The sequence below is a fragment of the Lepidochelys olivacea genome, assembly GCF_965140295.1.
Source record: "Lepidochelys olivacea isolate rLepOli2 genome assembly, chromosome: 3".
In the NCBI taxonomy this organism is placed as follows: Eukaryota; Metazoa; Chordata; order Testudines; family Cheloniidae; genus Lepidochelys; species Lepidochelys olivacea.
The window spans coordinates 86,627,670-86,653,484 of record NC_140413.1 but is presented as its reverse complement, the minus strand read 5'-3'; the positions used below and the strand labels follow the sequence as shown (position 1 = coordinate 86,653,484).

The window sequence follows — 25,815 nt, the reverse complement described above, 5'->3', positions numbered from 1 at the left end:
CAAACAAACAGGCTGACTTGCTGGTTCAGGTTCCCTGATTCGCAGTCTTTGACAGTTTGTACCTCTTTTAGCAAACCTTCTCCTTTCACTTTCTACAAAACCACTTCAGCTACCTAAAGAGAGCTCCTGTTATCCCATGACATTTCAGCTGGGAAGGCAGAGCTTTGTTTTGCCTCTACCCCTCCCATTTCATTCTGGTCACAAACTTCTCATCTGCCTAGAAGGGAATGTCGCAAACGTGAATGAAAATTTAAGTTTAATAGTGATCTACCGCCTTGCCCTGTTCTGTTGTCTCTGTGTTAAAGTGCAAACGTAATCTGGGCAGGGAGCCTTCTTGTCCGATTTGTTTTTGGAAGTGCAATGTGCCTTTACAGCAATATATAAATCATAATGATTATTAATAATAGAATGGGGAGCCTAAAATTGTATGAATTGGAGTCATTTCTGTTCCAATCCTGTCTGCTGCTAGTCAGTTTTCAATGAGGTTTACAATGAGGAGTAGTGTTAGTCTGTCCAAAAAGGAGCAGATGTAACCTACCACTAGGTGGGGGTTACAGGTCCTCCTCTCTGTTGATCTACAGAGCATGTGGGTTGTTACAGCCTCTGTCCACAGAGCTTTAGTTGAAGCTATAATAGCTCATGCTTGTAGGTCTAGAGAGGTTCATAGTTCAGTCTCTGGTGTGTATGCCAATATGGTGGCCATCACACAGAGCTGAATGCAATACAAAAACGTACAATGCCATAAAGTGCCTGCCAATTTTTTGTCATTCCGTGGTTTTCAGAAAAACGGAAACAATCTTTACTAATTTTTTTGTAATTCAATTTCATGTGAAATGTATAAGTAAACCAGTTTATGGGTTACCATTGGGTATTTTTAAATAAATATATTCATCTGTACTGCACCAATTAATTATGAACATGCATTATTGCAGTATTAGGAACAAATCCTGAGTTAGTATACCAGGGCATTACCTCAAGTAAGAAAACAATTGGCAGTCAGCTTCAGTTCAAGAGTCTAGAAGCAGGTACTAAAATATTTCCTGTTCTGTCTCAAGTGAATATGTTTCAGTGTTCAATTTCTAACCTTCAAAGATGCTTTGTTATGCTACTAACAGCTGTTGTGAGTAGCACTGTTTTTATGCTTACTGTTTTTGTTTCATGTGTCAAACTTTTTTCTTTCCTCTTTGCTGTTTGCTGCATTTCTGCTCCGTCAGAGAGAGCTGCGGGTCTTTGCTGCCGCTTAGTAGTCCCCTGTCATAAAGGAATGCCAAGGCTTACTGATCTGTCTGTCAAAACCAAAGATGTCTGGGAAATTCCACGAGAATCCCTACAGTTGATCAAGAGACTGGGAAATGGGCAGTTTGGGGAAGTATGGATGGGTATGGAGTGAACTATTATTCTAAAATAGTCTTCCTGTTTGGGAATTACAAGGTGGAAGGTGGAATTCAAAATGTTATGTGGCCAGACCAAAAAAAAAAAAAATTTGGAAAAACGTCTTAGACACATCTCTGACTTTGAACATTTTTAGTTTCAAACATCTGAAGTAATTTATGGCAAAAGAAAGCTGATATCATATGCTGCTTTACAAGGTTTCAGTTTTGACAAATTACCCTAGCCTTAATAATGCATCAAAGCTCACGTTCTAATCTTAATTATACAAAGGGTTTTTTAGCAAGCTGGCATAAACTCCCTACCTTCAGTTTCAAATGTGAGTGTTTGCAAAAACTTAACATGGAACTGAAGGACAAATCACCTTCCATCTTTCTCAATGCATGCATAATTTTGGATTATAAGTATTTTTTATTAATTTCCTTTCCTATAGAAAAAGCTGATGGTTTGTGTTTTAACTTAACTGTGATTGCTTCGAATCATACTCCACAAACCGTCGGATTGGCTAAAGATGCATGGGAAGTTGCACGTGATTCATTATTTCTGGAACAGAAGCTTGGTCAGGGGTGTTTCGCTGAAGTGTGGCGTGGTAAGGCAGAGAATATGTTTTGTTTTTGGATGGATCTTTTAAGGCCATCTTAAAAGAAATAAACCTTTTGAATAGAGATTTTTAAGAAAAACAATCAAATTGTTTGAAATATTACCCTGTGTCTGTTGATGTGATCAGACTGACTGTTATGATCACCCTATGGCAAACATTGTGTTCGCTTTCTTCCCTTCACATTCACTGGTATGAGGGGTTTATTACTTTAAATTTTATTAATTGCTTTAAATTTACTCATATGACTAAATAACTAAGTTAGATAATGAAGTAGAAGTAATACTGAATGTGTAAAGCACAACTGTTAATTAGGCAGCTGACCCTGAAAACACACACATGTGTAAAGTTCCTCACACAGGGAAGTGTTTAGAGGATCAGGCCCTAAAATAGCCACTTACCTTGTTTTAAAAATAAGAGTGAATATGGGGATAGCTGACTTTGCCAGGATAGCTTTCCCATCCATTCACTTCGCTAGTTTAGTTTGCAATTTATAACTCCTGAGTAAAGAAATCTGGGGATTGGGAGGACAAAGTCATGACCTGAGCAGCTGGGCCACTGCTTTGAAACCAAGGGATTCTTGCAAGTTGTAAATTCAGTGTCTGTGCCCCTGCTCCTGCCACTTGCCCAGTTAATCCCCTTTACCTGGTCTTCAATTTGTATTAATTATAAAATAATAATTTTAAAAATATTTTTATACTTAGCAGCACCAAAATAAAACACCACCACTATTGTATAAGTAGTGAGTTAGTTTTTGCAGTAAATTATACTCTACACAGCCCTATCAAAATCAGTAAAAAAGATTTCCGGTATGTTAAGACGTCATCATCATTAGCAATAATATTACCTAAGAATCATGGGCCAGTAGGACCAGTGTGGGCTAGCTATTTTGTGCTGCTGCAGTAACACAAAGCAGCAGTAAATCCAGCTCAACGAGTTGGTTAAACTGGGACTTTGCAGCTGCTTTGCATTGTGGGAATGGCGCAAAACAGCCAGAGTGGACCAGTGAATCTGACCCTTTGTTTAAATGCTTTGGGTAACAAAATTACTAATGACTTATGATACAAAGGACACATTAATGTCCATAGGAACTTACATCAATCTATGACTGAAAATAAATAGGAAAATTTGTGAGGGGAAACTTTCCTGCAAGTTTCTGCTACTTCTCAGTGAATGGCTCTGTATGTCATAGATTTAAATAGTTAGAACTAACTTCAGCAGCAAATATAATGAGTGTCCCAAATACAAGTACTTAAATATACAGTACTGCAGTCATAGTTTTGAACAGTGCAGCTAGCAGACAGAAAGAAATGCAAGCACAATTAAGAAAAATAATAGGTCTATAATAACGAGGAAGTAATAATCTCTGATAGACCCTGAAGCAGCACAAAATTAGAGCTGGTTAAATACTAAAAAAAAATTACTCAGGTTTTGCCATTCATAATGTGTTTTAATAGTAGCCAGCCAGCTATAGACAAAATACTGTACAGAAGCAGATCTCCAGTAATAGAAGTGGTGGTGCTAGCAGTGGTCTCAATAGCAGATAAAAATACCAAATCGTAGTAACAAAAAATTATAACTATTTCCATGAACATTTTAGTAAAAAGGTTGTTTAAAAATCCCTAAAACCTTATTTTGATTTTTTTAAAATGGAGAAATTTACAGAAGATAAAATATTTTTACAGTGGAATCACAAACCATGCATATCCTAAAGGTTGATAGAATGAACATTGGGATAGTTTAATAAGTCAAGAGTAAATAGATAACGTGCAATTAATTTTGCTTGAAGTTGGAGTGAAATCCTGGCTTCATTGATATAAATGGCAAAACATCCATTGACTTCCATGGGGCCAGGATTTCATCCTTAATATACATGTTCATGGTGTTTTAAAATGTGCTGTTATTCCGCAAAGTGACTCTGGAAATGGCACTGTGTGGTTCTGTTTCTCAATGACTCCACATAAAATGCACTCCGTTTTACAGATGGTAAAGTTTTCTGCCAACCCTGCAACATTCTCCCTGAAATCTAAAAGTCGAGCAGTATTCTTTCCAGCTTGCATTTCACTACCTTATCTGTGGTACATTACAAGTGCAGCTAAGGTGCAACTGAGACGTGCTACTCTGCTGAGCCAGGATTACTAAAAAGAAGAGTTTGCTCAATTAGAGAGAACAATTTATTTCAAAAACTCAGCAGTCTTCCCCCACACACGCTTTTTTTTTTTCAAATTGAACATAAGCAGGCTTTGATTTTTACTAATTTAGTCATAATTGTGCAAACACTATGTGCAAACATTTTCGCCTTTGGGTTGTTCATACTACTCACTTGGACTGATCACTGCTACTTACTGATTGTGGGTAAAATTCACCCCCAACAAAATACCAGTACCACATCAGTCCTACTTATGCCCTATTTTGAAGATTTAAGTGGGACTTAAATAGCGTGTAGGTCTTTTGCTGCCCACACACACAGAGTGAATGTCACCCAGCATAATTGTCTACCTAAGTCGTTTGGTGTTGGTGTTGTCAATAAGGCAAAAAACAGCTCTATAAAGGGATCAAATTTTATGTGAAATTATTGAGACACAATGCTCATGGAACCCCATGGTGCCACTTTCACAGTCAGTGTTCAGTGCAGAACAAGTCTGGAGAGCCTGCACCACTAATTTCCGCATTTAAAAAAATTAAGCATTTGCCTTTGTTTCCTTCCTTGCTGACTCCTGTAATTACAAGGATTCTGTGTAACAGACTAGTTTCTGTCAGTATCTATTTCTGACAATGTATGTAGCAGTAGTGAACTAGCCAGCCCTATTCCTGAAGCTGTACTGACATCACTGAAATTCTCCTATATAAGCAGGAAAATAAGTGTTAATTTCAACATCAGGAGCTCAATTCTGAATTCCGTATTTAGGCAAACCTTCCACTGATGTCAGAGCCTGAGTACGAATGGAGAGATCAGGCCCTGTATTTGTAATGAAGATGAAAAGTAATATTTTGCCATAATGAAAAAACTAAATTGATAGGAAGAAATGTAAACAATAAAGAGCAAAAAAAAGTAAAGCAGTTTTAAAAATAAAAATAAAAATAATATTGGTGTCCTTGTAAATTACTCTGCACTTAAATTAGGTGTTAGTTTTCTTTTCCAGACAGAAGGATGTTTAACTTAACAAAATATCTATTGATTGGTTGTAGGTACATGGAATGGAAATACTAAAGTGGCAATAAAGACTCTGAAGCCTGGCACAATGTCCCCAGAATCCTTCCTAGAGGAAGCTCAAATCATGAAGAAGCTAAAGCATGACAAGCTAGTCCAGCTTTATGCTGTGGTGTCTGAAGAGCCGATCTATATTGTCACAGAGTACATGAATAAAGGTGAAATAGTGCTTCTGACCTTGGTCCTTATGAGTAGCAAGTCTTTTTGTTTCAGAGTCACAGCAGTGTTAGTCTGTATCCGCAAAAAGAAAAGGAGTACTTGTGGCACCTTAGAGACTCACAAATTTATTTGAGCATAAGCTTTAGTGAGCTACAGCTCACTTCATCGGATATACCCGATGCATCTGATGAAGTGAGCTGTAGCTCACGAAAGCTTATGCTCAAATAAATTTGCTAGTCTCTAAGGTGCCCCAAGTACTCCTTTTCTTTTAAGGCTTTTTGTATGTTCAAGCACTGTGGGTGGGTGGGTGTGCGTGCGTACACAGTGTAAAGAATGTTGGGTCAAATTCAGTCCTGGGCATAAGTAGGCACAGATTATTACCTCAGGTCTGAATTGGGCCCCAACAATTGAAAATGTTTATATGGTTTCTGTACAAGTCACACACAGTTTGAAAAAAAAATTAAGCAGGCAAGTACAGCATAAGTGTTCCAATTATAATGGCATCTTATCCTCCTTGATAACAGGAATTTCAAAAGTTCTACCGCGGAACTATATTGTATATTGCTTCAGGAAATCCTAACTCTACACGGCACCAGAGTGTTCATATTGAATCTCTTGTTCATGTTGTCAGTCTGAGATTTTTTCCCCCCTTTTGGCAGTGCTGAGCCTTTTAGGACACACACTGCCCTCAGAAGACAGCTTTAATTTTCAGGCTGCTCCATATATCATACACTTTTATCTACTTAATTATGACAACAATCTAGTAAAATGAACTAAGGAAAATTTTTAGCTAGCTTGTCAGTCAAATGTTGCACCAGTGTTGAGGGGAAGACCAAAAGATGCATTTGTTTTAGAAAAGTAAATGAACCAAATAAAGGAACAAGTTCTACAGGGAATTTAGTTGTACAATGGAGGATACTTTTTACAATTTAGTGGTTTCTTTTAATCTATTTGGAGTTGATTTTTATTTTCCTGGCAGGTGTCCCTCTCTCTCTCTCCTCAGAGGCATCCGAGCATTGTCTAACTTGCATATTATGATTAAAGGCTCAGTGCCAAGCACGTGCTTTTCTTAAAAACGCTCTCTGATCTAGAAATGTTTCTGAAAGATGAAGCCTTTTTTGCCTCAGACTTTCCATCAGTTTTGACTGTATCATTCTGGACCTTTGGTTGAAGATTTAACCAGGGGGAAGCTCCTAATCTTCTGTTCTCTCCCTATATTTATTAAATAATGTCTTTACTTTAATACTTTTAAACAAAGACAGTTTCCCATCCCTATTCAGGGGTTAAAGTGCAGGAGCAGGGAGACATGGTTCTCCCTGCTCCTGCAAGAGAGTTGACAATAGATGTGCCCCTGCCCAGGATCCTTTCAAAGTGTCCCCCTGGGGTATTCAGCTTCTGATCACTGGATACACACAGAGATCCCAGGACTTCTGTTCCCAGAGGAACAATGTACCCTAGTTTACCAGCTTAGCCCACCATTCTGTGTCACACGCAGCACTTGAGTTCAATTCTAGTAAAACAAAAGGCAATTTATTTGAGAGAATGGAGATTCAAATAGACACAAGTGTGAGTGATGGAAACAACCGGTTACATACAAAACAAAATCATAAAACATGAACTAGGGCGTACACTTATTAATAGGAAAAGTAAATAACTAATAAAGTAGATTCTCACCCTGTAGTTCAGTCTTCTGCAGCATTTGGGTCCTAGCTCCATGAGGCTAACAGTGTTTCATGAAGCACGTCCGCTCATCAAGATATCTCCTCAGTGAATGGATTCAGAGTGTCTTTCTTCCCCTATGATACACTGAATCAGTTTTTTGTCTATATTCACAGACAGGGTGATTCCCCCTCAGTGCCTCCTCATTCCTTTTCACTGCCAAGTGGTTTCAGTGTTTATAGTTTCTTTGATGGTTTTCCATTGACTTTTCTGTGTTGGTTGCAAAGCTAGAAAACCAAGCAATACATTACATTATTGGCCAGCCAGAGAGGGATGACGCCTTCCCTCACACATGAATGGGCCATCACTGAGACATATGATTCTTTGATGACTCACTTTCACTCCAAGACCATAGGGGGCATAATTTTCAGTATAGTTATATTATTCCATAAATATTACCCATACATATATCACTCAACCATTATCCATAATTTATAAGCTCTCAGTAGAGACCTCACATGCCACCCTTTATAGATAAATACCATGAAAGCATATTTGGTGCAGTGAATGTGTCAGGCCTGAAATAGGAGTAGCTTGTAAAGAACAGTGATCCCTTTGCCAGTTGGCACCAATAGGGCTCTGTGTCACACTCCCACTTTCTCCCCTGGCTTGAGTAAGCAGCACTCCCAGACAATTTAGCAGGTACAGTGTGAGCTCCCTCTCCTGTCTCAATCTGCTTTAACCACTATCTCTAGTCCTTCCTCTGCTCAACCCTCGGTTTTGTCTTCAACAAGTGCATAATTCAGTCTTTTAAATGTAATGTCTTATTATATATTACTTTAAAAAGATGCGCTGTTGATTTCTATCTTCTAAGGAAAATTAGCCTCTGTGAATGCTAGGTTTGTAGGCTTGTTAGGCTGCAGTCTGACCTTTCTCTTGAAATAGGCTGAGCTAGGATCTGAGACTTTTTCCAGGCATTGCATGGCTTAGAATAGAAATGTAAAGCTGGAAGGGATCTTGAGAGGTCATGAGTACAGCCCCCCACACTGAGGCAGGGCCAAGTATACCTAGAGCATCCCTGACAGGTATTTGTGTAACCTGTTCTTTAAAAACTTCAATTGGGAGGATTCCACAATCTCCCTTGGAAGCCTATTCCAGAACTTAACTATCCTTATAGTTAGAAAGTTTTTCCCAATATCTAACCTAACTCTCCGTTGCTTCAAATTAAGCTGTTTTACCTCCAGTGGACATGGAGAACATCTGATCACTGTCCTCTTTGTAATAGCCATTAACGTGTTTGAAAACTGTTTATCAGGTCCCCCTGTCAGACTTCTTTTCTCAAGACTAAACATGCCAAAAAAAATTTAACCTTTCTTCATAGGTCTAAACCTTTTATCACGTTTGCTCTCCTCTGGACATTCTCTAGTTTGTCCACAACTTTCTTAAACTGTGAATCCCAGAACAGGAGACAGTACTCCAACTGAGGCCTCACCAGTGCCTAGTAGAGTGGGACAGTTACTTGCTGTGTTTTACATATGACACTCTTGTTAATACACCTCAGGATATTAGCCTTTTTTACAACTGCATCATGTTGTTGACTCTCATTCAATTTGTTATTCACAAAACACCCCAGATCTTTTTCAGCAGTACTACTGCCTAACTAGTTATTCCTCATTTTATATTTGTGCATTTGATTTTTTTTCTTCTTAAGTGTAATACTTTGCATTTGTCTTCACTGAATTTCATCTTTTTGATTTCAGACCAATTCTTCAATTTCTCAGGGTTTCTCTGATGACTCCTATTGAAGTTTCTATTTCTCTCCCAATGTTTAGTCCTATGTTATGGTCACCTTTTTAAAAACCTTTCTGGGGGCTTTTGTCAACTTGCCTCCTTTGAACGTGACGAAAAGCCCTCCTCACTCTGTTGCCACGTCAGGGTGTGCAGATGCTCTCAGGTGGACCCCATCTCTTCCCAACAGTCCTCCCTCCTGGAACAGCATCCTATGGCCAAGAAAGCAGCAGCTCTCCTGTTGACACCATCTATGCAGCCATTGTATTCATCTCCAGGATCCTCATGTCCAGGCCTCTGGGATTCCTTTTTGATTTTCAGGTCACTAAAGAGCTCCTAAAGGAGCCGTATTGGCCTCTTACTATCCTTGCTATCTTGGAATTGTGTGGATGTTTTCAGCTAAATCAGGCTTTTAGAGAGCAATGTTGTTCAAAAGAATATTAGCAGATACATGAAAAGTTAGACATATGTATTTTGTCAGTAACATTCAGGGAAAATTTAAAACAACTGGCACGGGTGGCATATGAACCGGGGGCTTGGGGAGGCTAGCACCTGGCCTGCCCCTTCTGCCCGAGGCCCCGCCACTCCTGCCTCCTTCCCACACCAGAGCCCACTGCCCCACCTCATCTCCGGCCACCAGCTCTCGCGCGCTCTCTCTCTCTCTCACACACACTCACTCACACTCACACACACACCCGTCCAGCCCTGGAGCGCCAAGCAGGCGGCGCGCGCACCAACTCCAGCCACCCAGAGTCTTCCCCCAGGGCCCGGGCCAGGGGGAAGACCTGCAGCAGAGCACCACAAGAAGCAGGAGAGGGTCTGGGGGCAGAGCCTAGGCAGAGCCACACAGAGCTGGTTGGGGAAGCTCAGCCTACTCCGGCCTTTGATACCCGCCACCCATGACAATGGGGTTTTTGTTCCTTTTTTTTGTCTAGTTACATAATCTTCCACAAATATATAGGAGAATATAGTAAAGCAGCAGTAGCATTAATTACAAATCAATTCTGAGAATATATGTATCTGTAAGTGGGAGTTGCCCTGTTTTTGAAATATTCCCCTAATTCTGGAACCTTGACACGGTGTCACTTCAACCAAAAATATTGCTCTTAAATACTGTTTACTAAATGGAATCCCTCCCTCCTCATTAATAACCTTGTTTTCTTAAAGTGACTCTTCAGTGTTAACTTTTGCATTTGCAGGGAGTTTGCTAGACTTCTTAAAAGATGGAGAAGGAAGAGCCTTAAAGTTACCGAATTTAGTGGACATGGCAGCACAGGTATGTCTTAATTTATAAGCAAGTAGCTGAGTGTGTTTTGTACCGCAACTGTGTAGGACTTCATTTTTAAATCACGCCTATTGAGACCTGTGCTTCTAACAGGTTGCTGGAGGGATGGCTTACATTGAGCGCATGAATTATATACACAGAGACCTGCGATCCGCAAATATCCTGGTGGGGAATGGCCTAATATGCAAGATTGCTGATTTTGGATTAGCAAGATTGATTGAAGACAACGAATACACAGCGAGACAAGGTGGGAGCAGTAGCAAATGTAACCTTGAATATGGTTTTTGAAACAGATGAAGAAAAAAACATGCTAAAATACCAAGAGGTTGCTTCAAGTTCAGGATTTAACCTTCTATAAAAAATATTAACCCATGTTTTAATTCCTAATCCTGATAGAGGGCTGGGAGCTTTGCTGAGGTAGTACATAAAGCCCAGGAGAGGAGGAATGTATAATTGCTTAACTGTGACTTCTCTAGCTAATTCTGGCCAGCCCTCAACTGAAAATAATATCCAAGTGCCCTGACAGAGAACTCCTCCCCTCCCCACCCCGTCTCCCGCCATCTTCACAAGGAAAGCTGAAGAACAACAACACTACAGCACTAAGCAACATATATATGTGTAAGCTGAGGCATACGTTCATATACATATTCTAATGAAATTATTTTTTCTTCCTATATGCACTAACCATGGTAAATATTGCTGGGCTGTACTTCATTTTTCTTGGTTTTTAGTCCATTTTGGAGGAAGTTACTTTAATCAAGTACTCGTTCTTTAATACATCTGTGTGTTTCTGAGAACAGTATTTTCTTTGGGAACTTTTAGGGGGGGTTTTAATATGAAAACCGTTCTCCACTGCCACACAGATTGCTGGGCATGAGCAACCACTGATATACAATACTCTTTGAGATGGTAAGTTTTTATAGCAACCCTTACTGCACTTCCTTTAAAGGCAGCTTTTTAAAAATCCTGTGTTCATGCTGAGCCATCTCTCTCTCACACACACTCTCACACACACTTTGTACTCTGTAAGTCTTTACGAGTCATTCCTAATTTTTCAGTGTGTTCAAGTTTGCAAAGACACAGGATGTAGTTTTGGTCTGTCCAATGGCAGTACCTGCCCAATATATATCAATAAATACCACTCCAGATATTGGAACTCCATTAACCCATAGGCCTTTTGTTAAACCATATTATATGTCATCAAAAAGTAGGGAGGGTTAAATACTTCATAACCCATTAAGAGCTTTTATCTTAACCAAATGTCCCTGTTCTCGTATGGAATCTGTCTCTGTTTTAGCAAAGAGTTTTCTTTTGCTTTCTGGCTCTGAAATGTTCACCAAATGAGCCAAAGAGTTCAGAGTGCTGCATATTTCAGTGAGAGCAAAAGCCATCATGCCATTCAGATCCCTATAAATTTCTTTCAGCTGTTGTCAGCTGCACTTGTTTGCAGAAATGTGGCACCCTAACCAGCCTACACTCACACCAGTGCTAACAGTTGCTTACTGTGTCTTTCCACTTATTTGAGAGCGGTATGAGGGATCAGCTTACAGGGAGAGCCTCTTTTTCTCTGTCTGAGCTCTTAAAGAAATTGTGGTAAGTACTGATGCAGAGAGTTAACTAATGGTGATTTGAGCACTAAGTGCACATGCCGGTGCACAGGGTCCACGCCCTCAAGCCTGTCCCATATGTGAAGTCTGAGAGGTGTGCTTGAGTAAAGGCAGCAGGATCCAGCCCATAAAATAGCTTGGGGGAAAATGCTCAGTAGAAAAAATTATGATCTCCTTTTTGTTTTACTGCCACTTTTTTCTCTTTTTGGAAAGCCCCCAATGTATATTTTGACATGACTAATATTTGTTTTAGTAGGCAACATTGCTGGACAACATTTTCTGAGCTTAGAATTCGTAGGAAATCCTTGGATGTCCTATTTCCTTTCTGGGTTACATCTCCTAGAATAGCTTAGCTGTTTTCATATGTTAGAAATCCCTGAAAGCCCCACGTGCCCTGGTTTTATTTACATTGTGAATAATCTTTGATTTTATAGGATAATAATAAGTGATTAAAGTTAGGATGGAAAAAGTTTGGACTCAGAGAGAGTAAAGATGGGTTTGGACTGGTGAAGACAAGCAAGTGTTTTAAGTTGGGGAGAGAGAATGGCCTTGTGGTTAGGATACATGCCTGAGAGTCAGAAGACCTGAGTTCTGTGTGTCCAGCACAAACTTATTGTGCGATTGTGTGCAAGTCACCTACCCTTTCTATGCTGCAGCTTCCTCTCCTGTGCCATACTTAAGTCATTTAGAGCTCTGTATAGATTGTGCCTTAGAGCAGAGCCCTGAGCAAGAGAAGATGCATGAACTGCACTGTCCCAGGATCACTCCAGGTAGCACTGTGCTGAAGGTTTACAGCTAAATCTTGTTTAAAGGGTTTCCTAGTTTTGCTGTTGCTTCTATATCCTGCTCTAAAGTAAATTTTGGCTGAGCTTGGCAACTGTATATACTGGGATGGCCAAACTTACTGACCCTCTGAGCCATATACAATAATCTTCAGAAGTTCAAGAGCCGCAAGACACGCACAACCTTTACACATGCATTTTAAAAAATATTAACATCCTACTTACTGTATCATGGCTAATTACTGCAAGAGCTAGCAGCCTTGTGGGTCTCCATCCTGGTCCTAAGTCTTTGGAAATCTAGTTGATATGTTGTCAAGGTGGTACGGAGATGCTCAGTCAGATGTTGATTTGTAAGGACTGCACAGTGTTTCGATTTTTATGAACTTCATCATGGAGTACAGTGATTCACAGCAGTATGATGTGCCAAAAATTGAAATGAGTTGCACACTAGCATTCTTGAGTTGAGGACACCTCATTCCTGGAACTTGCTTCCAGAATTCAATTGTAGACTGTGATTTATGCGTAGTCTTTAGACCCTGCTCTTCCTGGAGTTCCAGTGGTTCCTTTTCTACAGTAGATGTTTCTGTAACCATGGTTTTGGGAATTGGACAGCCGTCATTGATCACATCAACCATGAATGGGTTTTACAAGAAAGGCTAAGCAGGATCTCAGCTTCTGCAAGTCTTCAAACCTGTCCTGAAAATCATCAAGCAGTTCTTGTAATTTACCTCTGTATTCCTCAAGTTCGTGATCTTCTACAATTTCAGGGAATGTGTTTACCCTACTCTTGAGATGGGGAAAGTGGTTGAAGTCACTTGACACTATGTCTCTTTGCAGAAGCTTTAACTTATTATGGAAGCTGAAGACTGTCTGAGTAAAGTCAGAAATAATCTTATCCCTCCCTTGGAGTGCCAAGTTCAGAGTTTGCAGATGGTTCATAATATCAGTGAAAAATATCATCCTGCATCCATTGCTCATCTTTCAGTTGTGAATAGGACTTTGCTTTCCTTGAAGAAAAGGAACTGATAGGTTCCATCAGTTCCACAAATCTGTTTAAGACATTGCTGGTTGATACCCCTGTGGAGCTGAAGCTGCGAGCACCAGTTCAAACCCCTCTTCCCCGCAGGGTGAAGCCGCAGGCTCTGCAAGCTGCAGCTGACCTGACAAAGAGCCACATGTGGCTCGCGAGCCGCAGTTTGGCCATGCCTGGTATATACTCAGTTTCGCTCAGTTCCAATTACCCTGGTTTCTAATACAATTTGAGTAACCAGTATGAACCTAGGGACTTAGAAACAGGTTTAAAATCCCTTCATAACCTAACACTTTTGCCTAGAATCTGATTTAAATTGGCTTTAATCATGTTTCTTAACTCAGTTTTGAGTACTAATATGGTGGGGACTATAGTAGCATAAAGAAGTTGTGCTGCCTTTGCATGTTTCCCATGACCTATCAGTCTAATTCTCTAAGGGCACGCATCTGGGGACTGCTCTGTTTATCTAGACGGCTACTGCCTCTGTGGTGATTCTGACACACAGGAGTGGAAAATGGGGGCAGGGGGCGGCAGATTGTCAGTTCCTTTTGGAGAAAGGAAGTGCTGGACCGTGTGAAATCTGAAGATTAAAGTTTAAAATAAAGTAGCTTAGGTCACAATCTCCTCTCCACTTTTCTCTGGGAGCTAATTTTGTTTGGGGGTTTTTTTGCAAGGGGGGCGGGGGAATTATTTCTTCCCCGTGTCCCCAGAAAGTGTTACTTTTGGATCCATGTAAATATTTTGAAAGGAAACAGATGGGGATGATCTAAGCCCCAGTGGTTTAACATGTGGGATTCTTGGTCCAGATGAATCTTTCTCAGCTGGTGGTAACATTTTGTTGACCGGAAAGTTTATTTTTATTTTGGATTTAAGCAGAGGCCTGACTGCTCATGATTTATGAAAGGTAAATAGCAAGCGGTTAGGTCCATGCATCCACCGTTTCTCAGCAATCATCAGGAAGGAAACAGATGGTCACACCCAGTGTGATTTAAAGAGTGTGACTAGAAACTATGTACTGCCATTGAATATATGGAAAACATCATTTGGCTTCTAGTGAACATTTGGCTTCTCTTGTCTTGCTTTGTTGTCAAAAAATAAATCTTGCTTTTCTAGTACGTAAGTGAATAATCAAAGGAAAGAAATTGTATATTAAAATGATACTCATTTGAAAGGCTATTGCCTCTTTGCCAGTTGCCACCGTATCACTTTCCTCTGGGTCACGCTCTAATTTTTCTGCCTGGTTGTCTTAAATGGCATTGCTTGTGTCAGCCTTGTACAGCAAGCTTCAAAGTTAATTGTCTCCCTACTGCCTCCTTCTCTCCTGCAGACCAGTGAGTCAGAGTCCTTGCATCACTTTCTACCCGAGACTTCCCATACGGCATTGTTCCCATTGAACTTTGAACCAGATCAGTGATGTAGAGCCTTAGCCAGGCACATGGCATGACTGCTTGGGAGAGCTGCTGGGAAGGAGTGGTTCCTATTATAAGCAGAAGCAGCTGAAACAAATTTAAAATGTCCTTCGTAAAATGGGATTTATTTTCCAGTCCATGTGTCTGTTGCATATATTGGCAGCACTTGTGGTAATGCTACTCCAACACTGATGAAACAATAAGGATTTTTCTGATGCCTTCCAGACCCCCTAGAGCTATTTTTGTAGCTCGTGTATGTGTGTTTGTGAACTCTCAGATACATTTTTGTCTCAATACTCTGGTGTATCTGCTTTGATTTTTCTTGAAATGGGAGTTTTCTTTGTGCTCTGTCAGTCCTTTGTAGAGAACTGACACCTGGTTCTCCAGCTAACCAGACCACATTGTTTGGAATTGACTATACCGCAGTACAGCACATCCAAGGTTAGGTTCCTGTTCTTCATCTCTCATTTCCAGGGCCAGCAGTAGCATGGAAGGAAAGGAGTAATGACTCGTTTTGCTCAACAGCAAACCCTAAGTGTTTGAGAAAAAAACACTGATGGGCTTCAAAGGAAACCCCATCCAATTGTCCTCAACAGACAGGAGAGTGACCAATTAGAGAGGCTTGGGGGTTCTGAGTAGGGGAGACAGTTAGAGCTCTGTTAAGAACTTGGAGTTCCCCCAAGACCCATTTCCCAAGGTGAGATGGGGTAAGGACCTTGTTCTTGTTTCTAACTTTTTACCAGGCTCATAATTTCATATTAGTTCACTCAGCAAACAAGATATAATAGTACATTTTTGGCTTAGGTCCTCCCACACAGCATTTGTCTACCAAAACTGACTTGTTTCCTGTTACATGCTTGCTTCAGCATTTTTTATCTCTGTGGCTTTCCCTTTCCAGCCCCAAATGCTACTTAACATTGAACTAAATTCTCTAATAGTTGACCTAATAGTTTCCTTGGTTTATCGTTTTAGCTTCTGTTTAAAAAAAAAAAAAAAAGTATACCCTCAGAGTCTTGTTTTCTCAAGAAAGGTAGTGTACTCTGCCAAGCCCAGTGCTTGTTCTTGGTGACCTGTAGTAACAAGTTTGTTTCAGCGTAGAGTGCAGTGATACAGCAGCAGCTTTGGGACAGTGGGGACACAGTTTCAATTGTCAGATTTTTGTGTGTTTGTTTTTCTTACGGTTTTAAATGTAAAAATACAAAACAAAAGCCTTGAGGGATTTCCTTAGCATGAGAAAATACATTCTGGGAGTTCCACCCAGCTCCTCCCCCTACTCTTGTCATGAAACGCATTGTCGGGGAAAGGAGAATTAAATTGGGCTTACTGTCCTCCTGATCCTGATGAAGTCTAGTTTGGAGACGCCTTGTTCTTCCTCATCCTGCCCAGACATCCAGGGAGTTTAGTAACAGGCCTGTGACTCTTATTAATATCCTTTTCTAGTAGAGTCACTGGCCTAAGAATCCATGTGTCTGGTGGACTTTATTTCCTTGCACTGACTCCAGTGAGCTAGCTGTTTGTCTGAAGGCCATGATGTAAGTAGCACAGCCAGACAAGAATTGCTGCTCTCACACAGAATTAATTCAGAAACTGTTTGATAAGTGGGGATAAAAGCAATCAGTTCAGACTTGACTTCTGGGTAAGGACAAACTATGCTGACCTAATTTATTTAGATAGTGATTGGTTTGTCAGTCACGTTACAGATCTGTTAGATTTTAATAAACACAGTACCTACATTTCTGGCAGAAACCACTGAGCCAGATCCCCCTCTAATATAAATCTGCATAGTTGCATCCACAACAGTGGAGATAAACCAAATTACTCCAGATGAGGATCTGGCCCATGAGACTTCTTAGCACATCAAAAAGAAAAGGAGTACTTGTGGCACCTTAGAGACTAACAAACTTATTTGAGCATAAGCTTTTGTGAGCTACAGCTCACTTCATTGGATGCATGCAGTGGAAAATACAGTGAGGAGATTTATATACACAGAGAACATGAAACAATGGGTGTTACCATACACACTGTAACAAGAGTGATCAGCTAAGGTGAGCTCTTACCAGCAGGAGAGCTGGGGGGGGGCTTTTATAGAGAAAATCAAGGTGGGCCATTTCCTGCAGTTGACAAGAACGTGTGAGGAGCAGTGGAGGGGGAATAGACATGGGGAAATAGTTTTACTTTGTGTAATGACCCATCCACTCCCAGTCTTTATTCAAGCCTAAGTTAATTGTATCCAGGTTGCAAATTAATTCCAATTTAGCAGTCTCTCGTTGGAGTCTGGTTTTGAAGTTTTTTTTTTTGTTTTTTTGTTTTTTTGTTTTTTTTTAAGAATTGCCACTTTTAGGTCTGTAATTGAGTGACCAAAGAGACTGAAGTGTTCTCCGACTGGTTTATGAATGTTATAATTCTTGACGTCTGATTTGTGTCCATTTATTCTTTTACGTAGAGACTGTACAGTTTGACCAATGTACATGGCAGAGGGGCATTGCCGGCACATGATGGCATATATCACATTGGTAGTTGTGCAGGTGAACAAGCCTCTGATAGTGTGGCTGACATGATTAGGCCCTATGATGGTGTCCCCTGAATAGATATGTGGACACAGTTGGCAACGGGCTATGTTGCAAGGATAGGTTCTTGGGTTAGTGGTTTTGCTGTGTGGTGTGCAGGTTAGGGGGCTGTCTGTAAGCAAGGACTGGCCTGTCTCCCAAGATCTGTGAGAGTGTTGAGTCATCCTTCAGGATAGGTTGTAGATCCTTGATGTTGCGTTGGAGAGGTTTTAGTTGGGGGCTGAAGGTGACGGCTAGTGGCGTTCTGTTATTTTCTTTGTTGGGCCTGTCCTGTAGTAGGTAACTTCTGGGTACTCTTCTGGCTCTGTCAATCTGTTTCTTCACTTCCGCAGGTGGGTATTGTAGTTGTAAGAATGCTTGATAGAGATCTTGTAGGTGTTTGTCTCTCTCTGCGGGGTTGGGGCAAATGCGGTTGTATCGTAGAGCTTGGCTTTAGACAATGGATCGTGTGGTGTGGTCTGGATGAAAGCTGGAGGCATGTAGGTAGGCAAAGCGGTCAGTAGGTTTCCGATATAGGGTGGTGTTTATGTGACCATCGCTTATTAGCACCGTAGTGTCCATGAAGTGAATCTCTTGTGTGGACTGGTGCTAAAAGGGAGGCCAGGCCTTGGCCATATCCCCTTCAAGGTTGCCAGCACTGCTGATCAACCACCCCCTTGCTCTCAGAAGGCTTGTCTACACTATAGCATTTTGGTGTTGCGATCCCTTAGCCACCTATAAAAGCACCTACAGCTTCTTACAGAGGTGATGTACAGCAAACACTTCGCACCATCACTGTGATTGCAGGCTAGACAGTGTCATACACTGCAACATGGCCCTCTACACTATTCCAGTGCTGGTGTGAACATGAAATGCAAACATTGCAATTGCAGCAGCACAGTTGGGTCTCTCGGTGCAATCTCACAGTGCTCCCGCCCCACCACACAGTGATGGCTCTGCCAGTTTAGAGCATGGCATCTGTCAGGATACTCATCTGCCCACTTCCTTGTGACATGTGCGGATCTTCAAGCAGGTCAGGGCCATCTGGAGCAGTAATCCAAACCTATACAAAATGTTAACCATACAGATGCGCATTTCACGCTTTCTCTAGAGAGCTGTGCGAGGCTCGTAGTCCTCACTCCTCAGCATTGCCAGTAATTGGGGAAACCAGGTAGGGGCCAGCCTCCTACAGCCAATGCTGATGCTGAGGGGGGATGAGGAGTCCAGACAGCCATTCTCATCCGTTGCACACAGCAATGATTTGTAGACACCACCTCTAAGATAGATTTTAAGGAATCATTTAGAAGAGGATAAGGCGGTTCTCTGCAAATTTTGACAGGAAGTTTTGTAATCTCAGACCAGTCCCTTAAGGAAATAACATAAGAGAATGTGCTCATAGCCAAAATTTTCAAACCTGAATGCCTAAAATTAGGCTCCTAGATCTGTGTTCACCCACATAAGTATGAAACGGCCTGGCTTTCAGACATCCTGAGCATCTGCAAGTCCCACTGAAGTCAGCAGGAGCTGCAGGTGCAGAACACTGTGGAGTCAGGCTATGTTTATAGGGGTATCTACAAGGGTTCCTCACTTCAGGCACCCATATTTGAAAACGTTGGGGCTGTGTCTTTAAGTTTGGCAAGACTTACCTAAGCAACTCAACCTGTGTTCCATTTGCTTCAGCAATATGTATTGGTAAATAATTCAGCTCTTGAGTTTAAAATTATTCCTACAATATATTTAAATAATGTCTGGCGTTTTACCAATTAAAGGAACTGAAAATTTACTTTGTCTACTTTGTATTCTGAGCCCAAGTCATATTGCTTAGAACAGGAGAAAATTCAAGGCACTGATCACTGAATGAGATAGCAAAACAGTATTAGCAAATTACTATAAGTAGTGCAGTAAATTAACTACCTAGAAGTTATTTGTCAAAGTTGTGATTTCCATGAATCTTTTTAAAGCTAAACAACTTCTATGAGCAAACACTAACAATTCTCACTAATTCAATATGTTTCACAGTTTGAGAGTGTTTGCCACTAGGAATCAGAAAAAGGTAATGCCACTTAATTATACTGCAAGATTTTTTTAAAAGTAATACTTTACCATTTTTGTAGAAAAATGTTTTAATGATTGGAAAAGCAAATAAATCAATGTTTAAAGACCCATTATTTTACTGACTGATAAAGGCAAAAATCAACCCTGTTGCCACCATTGGTACCTATATGCTATGATGATGGATGAACACATTAGAACTGCACATCACTACAGACTTTTCAGTTCAGGGAACATAAAAGGACATTGTCGAGATATAAATCACAGGCCAAAATTCTGCCCTGACATCACATCCAAAGAAACTTCATTTGCAGTATTTTTTTTTAATACTTGCATGTTACCAGTAACATGTAACATTTTTAATGTATGGTTTACTGTTTGTATTTTTGCTCCCTTTGGACAGTGAAGCTAGAAAGGTGTGTTTCTAATAAATTTCACTTCTATTCTCATGCACTAGCATGGCGTAGCAATGTTTGAGTTGTGACTGCTGCAGGGAAATGTTAATTGAAAACATTTTTATTGGGAGAAAACATGCACAAAAGTTTCTATTGGTTTTTAAAATTTCTTTTTTATAAAACCTCAATGTTGAGTTTAAATTCTTTGACAATGTGTCTCTGAGAGAAACATGTTAACAAGGACCTTGGGGGAGAGAGAGACAGCCTCACTTCAGTCCCTGGAAAAATTATGGAGCAGGTCCTCAAGAAAACCATTCTGAAGCACTTGGAGGAGAGGAAGGTGATCAGGAACAGTCAACATGGATACACCAAGGGCAAGTCATGCCTGACAAATCTGACTGCCTTCTATGTTGAGATAACTAGCTCTGTGGATATGGGGAAAGCAATGGACGTGGTATATCTTGACTTTAGCAAAGCTTTTGATACGGTCTCCCACAGAATTCTTGCCAGCAAGTTAAAAAAGTATGGATTGGATGAATGGAATATAAGGTGGATAAAAAGCTGGCTAGAATGTCAGGCTCAACGGGTAGTGATCAATGGCTCGATGTCTAGTTGGCAGGTGGTATCAAGCAGAGTACCCCGGGGTTGGTCCTGGGGCTGGTTTTGTTCCAGAGCTTTGTAAATGATCTAGATGATGGGATGGATTGCACCCTCAGCAAGTTCACAGATGCCACTAAGCTGGGGGGAGAGGGATAGGGTCCAGACAAATGGGAGGGATAGGGTCCAGACAAATGGGAGGATTGCGTTAAAAGAAATCTGATGAGGTTCAACAAAGACAAGTACAGAGTCCTGCACTTAGGACGGAAGAATCCCATGCACCGCTACAGGCTGGGGACCGACTGGCTAAGCAGCAGGTCTGCAGAAAAGGACCTAGGGGTTACAGTGGATGGGAAACTGGGATATGAGTCAACAGTGTGCCCTTGTTGCCAAGAAGGCTAATGGCATATTGGGCTGCATTAGTAGGAGCACTGCCAGCAGATTAAGGGAAGTGATTGTTCCCCTCTATTCGGCACTGGTGAAGCCACATCTGGAGTGTTACGTCCAGTTTTGGGCTCCCCACTACAGAAAGGATGTGGATAAATTGGAGAGAGTCCAGTGGAGGGCAATGAAAATGATCAGGGGGCTGGGGCACATGACTTACAAAGAGAGGCTGAGGGAACTGGGCGTGTTTTAGTCTGCAGAAGAGAAGAGTAAGGGGGGGATTTGATAGCAGCCTTCAAGTACCTGAAGGGGGGTTCCAAAGAGGATGGAGCTCAGCTGTTCTCTGTGGTGGCAGACGACAGAACAAGGAGTAATGGTCTCAAGTTGCAGTGGGGGAGGTCTATGTTGGATATTAGGAAATCCTATTTCACTAGGAGGGTGGTGAAGCACTGGAATGGGTTACCTAGGGAGGTGGTGGAATCTCTATCCTTAGAGGTTTTTAAGGCTTGGCTTGACAAAGCCCTGGCTGGGATGATTTAGTTGGTGTTGGTCCTGCTTTGAGCAGGGGGTTGGCCTAGATGACCTCCTGAGGTCTCTTCCAATCCTAATCTTCTACGATTCTATGATCCCACAAGCCCCTCTTAAGCCTTCCCTTCCCTTCACAAATTCTACCCACCCTACTTCCTGTGAATCACACATTACAGCCTTGACCATATTCCACTGAGTTATTTGCTAATGTCTCTGTGCAGAACTTTGACTGTTGCAGCACCCACAGAATGAAACCGTCATTTGTTACGCCTGTACTGCCCACATCTTGTTCATAATTCATTTGTTTCTTTCACTAGGTGCAAAGTTCCCCATTAAATGGACTGCGCCAGAAGCAGCATTGTATGGAAGGTTCACAATAAAATCAGATGTATGGTCTTTTGGAATATTACTCACAGAGCTTGTAACAAAAGGGAGAGTGCCATATCCAGGTAAGAAAAGCAGTCGACAATACTAATCTAGGTCTCAATTTAGGAAGGTTCTTAAGCGCATTCATAACTTTACATGTAAGCAGTTCCATTGAATTCAGGTGGGATTGTACTCACATGCTTAAAGTTGCGCATATGCCTAAATATTTTCCTAATTTAGGGCCCTAATGTGTCCATGCCATTATAAGGGTGGTGTCTGGACAGTAAATCTAACCTACCTTCATTCTAATTTCTTTTTACTGATATCAATTAAATTGATCATTTGTTTCCAGCAAAATAATTAAGACAATGTAAAATACTGTATTTTAGCCCAAATAAGTCACAGTAGCATTTGCATTCAATTTTTTTTTTTAATATCAGTAGATAAGATACAGAATGGATTTATCCATTTATACATCAGTCTAGTTGTACTAGCTTTGATACCTGACGTTGCCAGAACTCTATTTAAATACTTCTAAATCTCAATCCTGGGTATAAAAACCGATGGAAGTGAAAAAAATTATTTATGCAACATGTAGGTACCAGTCCAGAGCAGGTTCACAAAAGATTTAAATCCTCTAGGGAGGGGAAAGTGAGGGCCTGTTACTTTCTTTGTTGAAATCCTGTTATGGAGTGATACTTACATTAAAGATGAGTGGACGTGCTTGTGCACGTTTTCAGAAGGGACAGTTTCACTCTTAACAGCTTCTAAGGAGAGAGGTGTTCATGTGGCTTGAGGGGGAAGGAAATGGTGGCAACAGTGCACTTCATGGAGAATACATTTCTTCTTTCCTTAACATTGTGAATACAGTCTGTGAAATGAGAAAACTAGAATGTCTAGACCCTTTGTATTTTTCCTTAAGACTTGTCCAAATAGTTAAGCACTGATAAAGGTTATTAGTGCGCGGGTTTTGTATGCTATAACAAGTTATAATTGAAAGATTATAGGTAGGTAGGTTATAATTGAAAGGATGCTAAAACAGTTTGTGTGATGCTGTAGAGTCAATTTCTATAATTATCAAAGCAGTCAAAGCCATATCAAATACTAGCTTCTGAAGAGAGTTAAGGATACAGTCTACAGACACTGCTGCTTATAGTCTTGGGGGCTGGAAAAAAGAAAACACCCTCACTTGAGATGTGCTCCAAGAGATGATAGAATGTCTGTGGATCAAGGAGTACTTGTGGCACCTTAGAGACTAACCAATTTATTTGAGTATAAGCTTTCGTGAGCTACAGCTCACTTCATCGGATGCATACTGTGGAAACTGCAGAAGACATTATATACACAGAGACCATGAAACAATACCTCCTCCCACCCCACTCTCCTGCTGGTAATAGCTTATCTAAAGTGATCACTCTCCTTACAATGTGTATGATAATCAAGGTGGGCCATTTCCAGCACAAATCCAGGTTTTCTCACCTCCCCCCCCTTTTTCCAAAAACCACACACACAAACTCGCTCTCCTGCTGGTAATAGCTTATCCAAAGTGACCACTCTCCTTACAATGTGTATGAAAATCAAGGATGGCCCACCTTGCTATTACCAGCAGGAGAGTGGGGTGTGAGGAGGTATTGTTTCATGGTCTCTGTGTATATAATGTCTTCTGCAGTTTCCACAGCATGCATCCGATGAAGTGAGCTGTAGCTCACGAAAGCTTATGCTCAAATAAATTGGTTAGTCTCTAAGGTGCCACAAGTACTCCCTTTCTTTTTGCGAATACAGACTAACACGGCTGTTACTCTGAAACCTGTCTGTGGATCGTTTGACCAGGCGTGAACCTACAGGTCTGCATGCAGAGAGATACCATGCCATTGAATACCTGGGGCAAAAGGGTTATTTTATCATCTTGTTTTGTTTGGGTAAAATGGGGCAGACACAATGTAGAGCAGAAAAGGGAAGACAGACAGAGGAGGGGGAAATATGGTGGGTATGAATGGGAAGTACGGTATTCTCTCTCCCTCAGTCTGCAAATCAAGCACCCCAGTGCTCCATTTTGGGTGAGACGGAGGCGAAGCTGTGAGCCTCAGACACTGTGATGAAAAGGAGGCAGAGATTAAGGAGATGTCAAGGCTCACAATTAAACCTTACACCACAGCCCTAGCAATCCCTGCCAGCAGTAGCATGATTTCTTAACAGATGGGCTGCAATGTTCAGTTAATTTATTGGTGCTCTCTTTAACCCTTTATAAGACAGGGGCTTGAAGTAAGCAACTTCAACAGTATTAGTCACTATTAGTACATGGGAGGGAAATAAAAACTATATGGGCTGTGAGAGAACCAAAGCCAAAATGAATATCAACTTATTTTTAGTTTTTCTGTTTTTGCTTTACCTAGATTCCCCTTGGATCTTAATCTTCTCTTTCAGTTCAGAAGTAGGAGGCTACAATTCTTTGGCTGTTGTGTGGCAGGATTATTGTTTAAAATGTTGCTTTTCAGGCAGTGCAGCCACACATTCCAGCTACACTGACCAAGCACATCTGTCTTGCCTGTCCTGCTTTCTGGTGTTAAAATTGCTATTAGTATGTGCATGCACGGAACAGCAGCATATGTACATGCTCTACTTGGAGAAGTATCTGCCACAGTGTCATCAAATCCTGTACGGAATTCCATCCGAGTGTGGCCTTTGGAAAATAGCAAAGCTCTGTTTACAAAGGCTAAGGGCCCAGTTGTGCAACCACGTCTCACGGCAAATAGTACCTATTACATATACGCAGGCACTCTCCCATGGATTTCAGCGGGACTGTTTGGGTCATAAGATACTGTTCACTGTGAGGAAGAGTCAGTCATTCGGCTGTTAGCTCAAAATATCCAAGCTGTTTCTGGAAAATATTAGCTAATGCCATGAGGATTATTCTTGCTTTAGGAAAAAAATACATAGGAAATGATAACAAAAACCATTTTTAAAAATGGATAATTTTCTTCCCTCTTGAGGGTTTGAAAGTGTGGTGTTGCCTCTTTCTTGGCCTTTCCAGTGGTTGTCCCCCTTGGGGTGTGGCTAGGTAAGTATATTAGCTTGGGTATGTGAGTATAAAAGTAGCCTGATCCTTCACTCTTACACTGGTTTTACTCTGGTGCAGCTCCACTGACTGCTCTGGAGTTACACTGGTTTTTATGCTGGTGTAACAGAGTGAAGAATGAGGCCCAGAGATGGGCCAGAGCTGGAACTTTTACCCAGTCCACCTGTCAACTTTGCTGACTCAGCCTGAGCTTCATCTTCCAAAGACAACTCCTGCTTTTGTTTTTGTAAAACTGAAACTTGGCCTTTTTGATGGGCCTCTTTAAAAATTGCCTCCAAATTGGCACCCTCATTCACACACCCAAAGTTGATAGCTACTCGGTTTTTGTGCTGAATGCTGTCTGCATATGCAGATGTCTCTGCCTATTAGAGGACATTTTCTTAAAATCTGACCCATAGCATAAGTAAGGGTATCAATGCCATCTGAGGGGTAGACAGACAGTTTTTCTTAGCTGTTGACCGAATTTATTCTTATGTTGTACAGAGTTAAATGCAATTTAAACATGTCTCAAACTATTTAATATCACACATGGAAAAAAGGATATCATATGAAGGATTACAACATCATGATACAATTGACTGTACTTCACCTTTAGCTAACAAATGCTACTTAGTGACTGTGGCATCACATTTTACAGATAAATATACACGATTCTCTGACTAAGAACATTGGCTTTGAAGGATACAGTTGTTTGATCTGGTATTTGCCTTTCTCTTGCAGAGGTACTTCAATATATATTTTTGGTATAGTAAACAAGGAAATGAGACACACGCGATCCAGATGTGCTTCTCTAGTTTGGTTTTTTTTTGAGCACCTAGAGAAAAAGAAATATTGATGCCAGGGTCTCGGGAGCTGGCTTCACAAATCTCTGCCACTGGGTTCAACACCCAGTTCAGTCTACAAACCTGCAGCACCTCGAATGAAGCAGAGAGGGATCCTTATTGTTTGTGTAGT

General features: G+C 41.0%; 2 protein-coding genes across 5 annotated transcripts in view; one reads left to right on the top strand and one right to left on the bottom strand.

Annotated features, from left to right (window-relative positions):
• The window catches only part of FYN (FYN proto-oncogene, Src family tyrosine kinase), a 187,478-nt gene that overhangs the window by 156,843 nt on the left and 4,820 nt on the right, over window positions 1-25,815 (top strand). For 3 of the 4 annotated variants that reach the window (XM_084623472.1, XM_084623471.1, XM_084623470.1), the window contains 5 exons: window positions 1,215-1,379; window positions 5,177-5,356; window positions 10,004-10,080; window positions 10,183-10,336; window positions 21,737-21,868. In XM_084623472.1, the coding sequence (XP_084479598.1) occupies window positions 1,215-1,379; window positions 5,177-5,356; window positions 10,004-10,080; window positions 10,183-10,336; window positions 21,737-21,868 (708 nt within the window). Of the gene's footprint in view, window positions 1-1,214; window positions 1,380-1,822; window positions 1,979-5,176; window positions 5,357-10,003; window positions 10,081-10,182; window positions 10,337-21,736; window positions 21,869-25,815 lie in introns of all 4 variants that reach the window. The other variant, XM_084623473.1, reaches the window with a different exon arrangement.
• The window catches only part of MFSD4B (major facilitator superfamily domain containing 4B), a 399,121-nt gene continuing 396,781 nt past the window's right edge, over window positions 23,476-25,815 (bottom strand). The window contains exon 5 of the transcript XR_014710871.1: window positions 23,476-23,592. The gene's annotated coding sequence lies outside the window, so the exon portion shown is untranslated. The remainder of the gene's footprint in view (window positions 23,593-25,815) is intronic.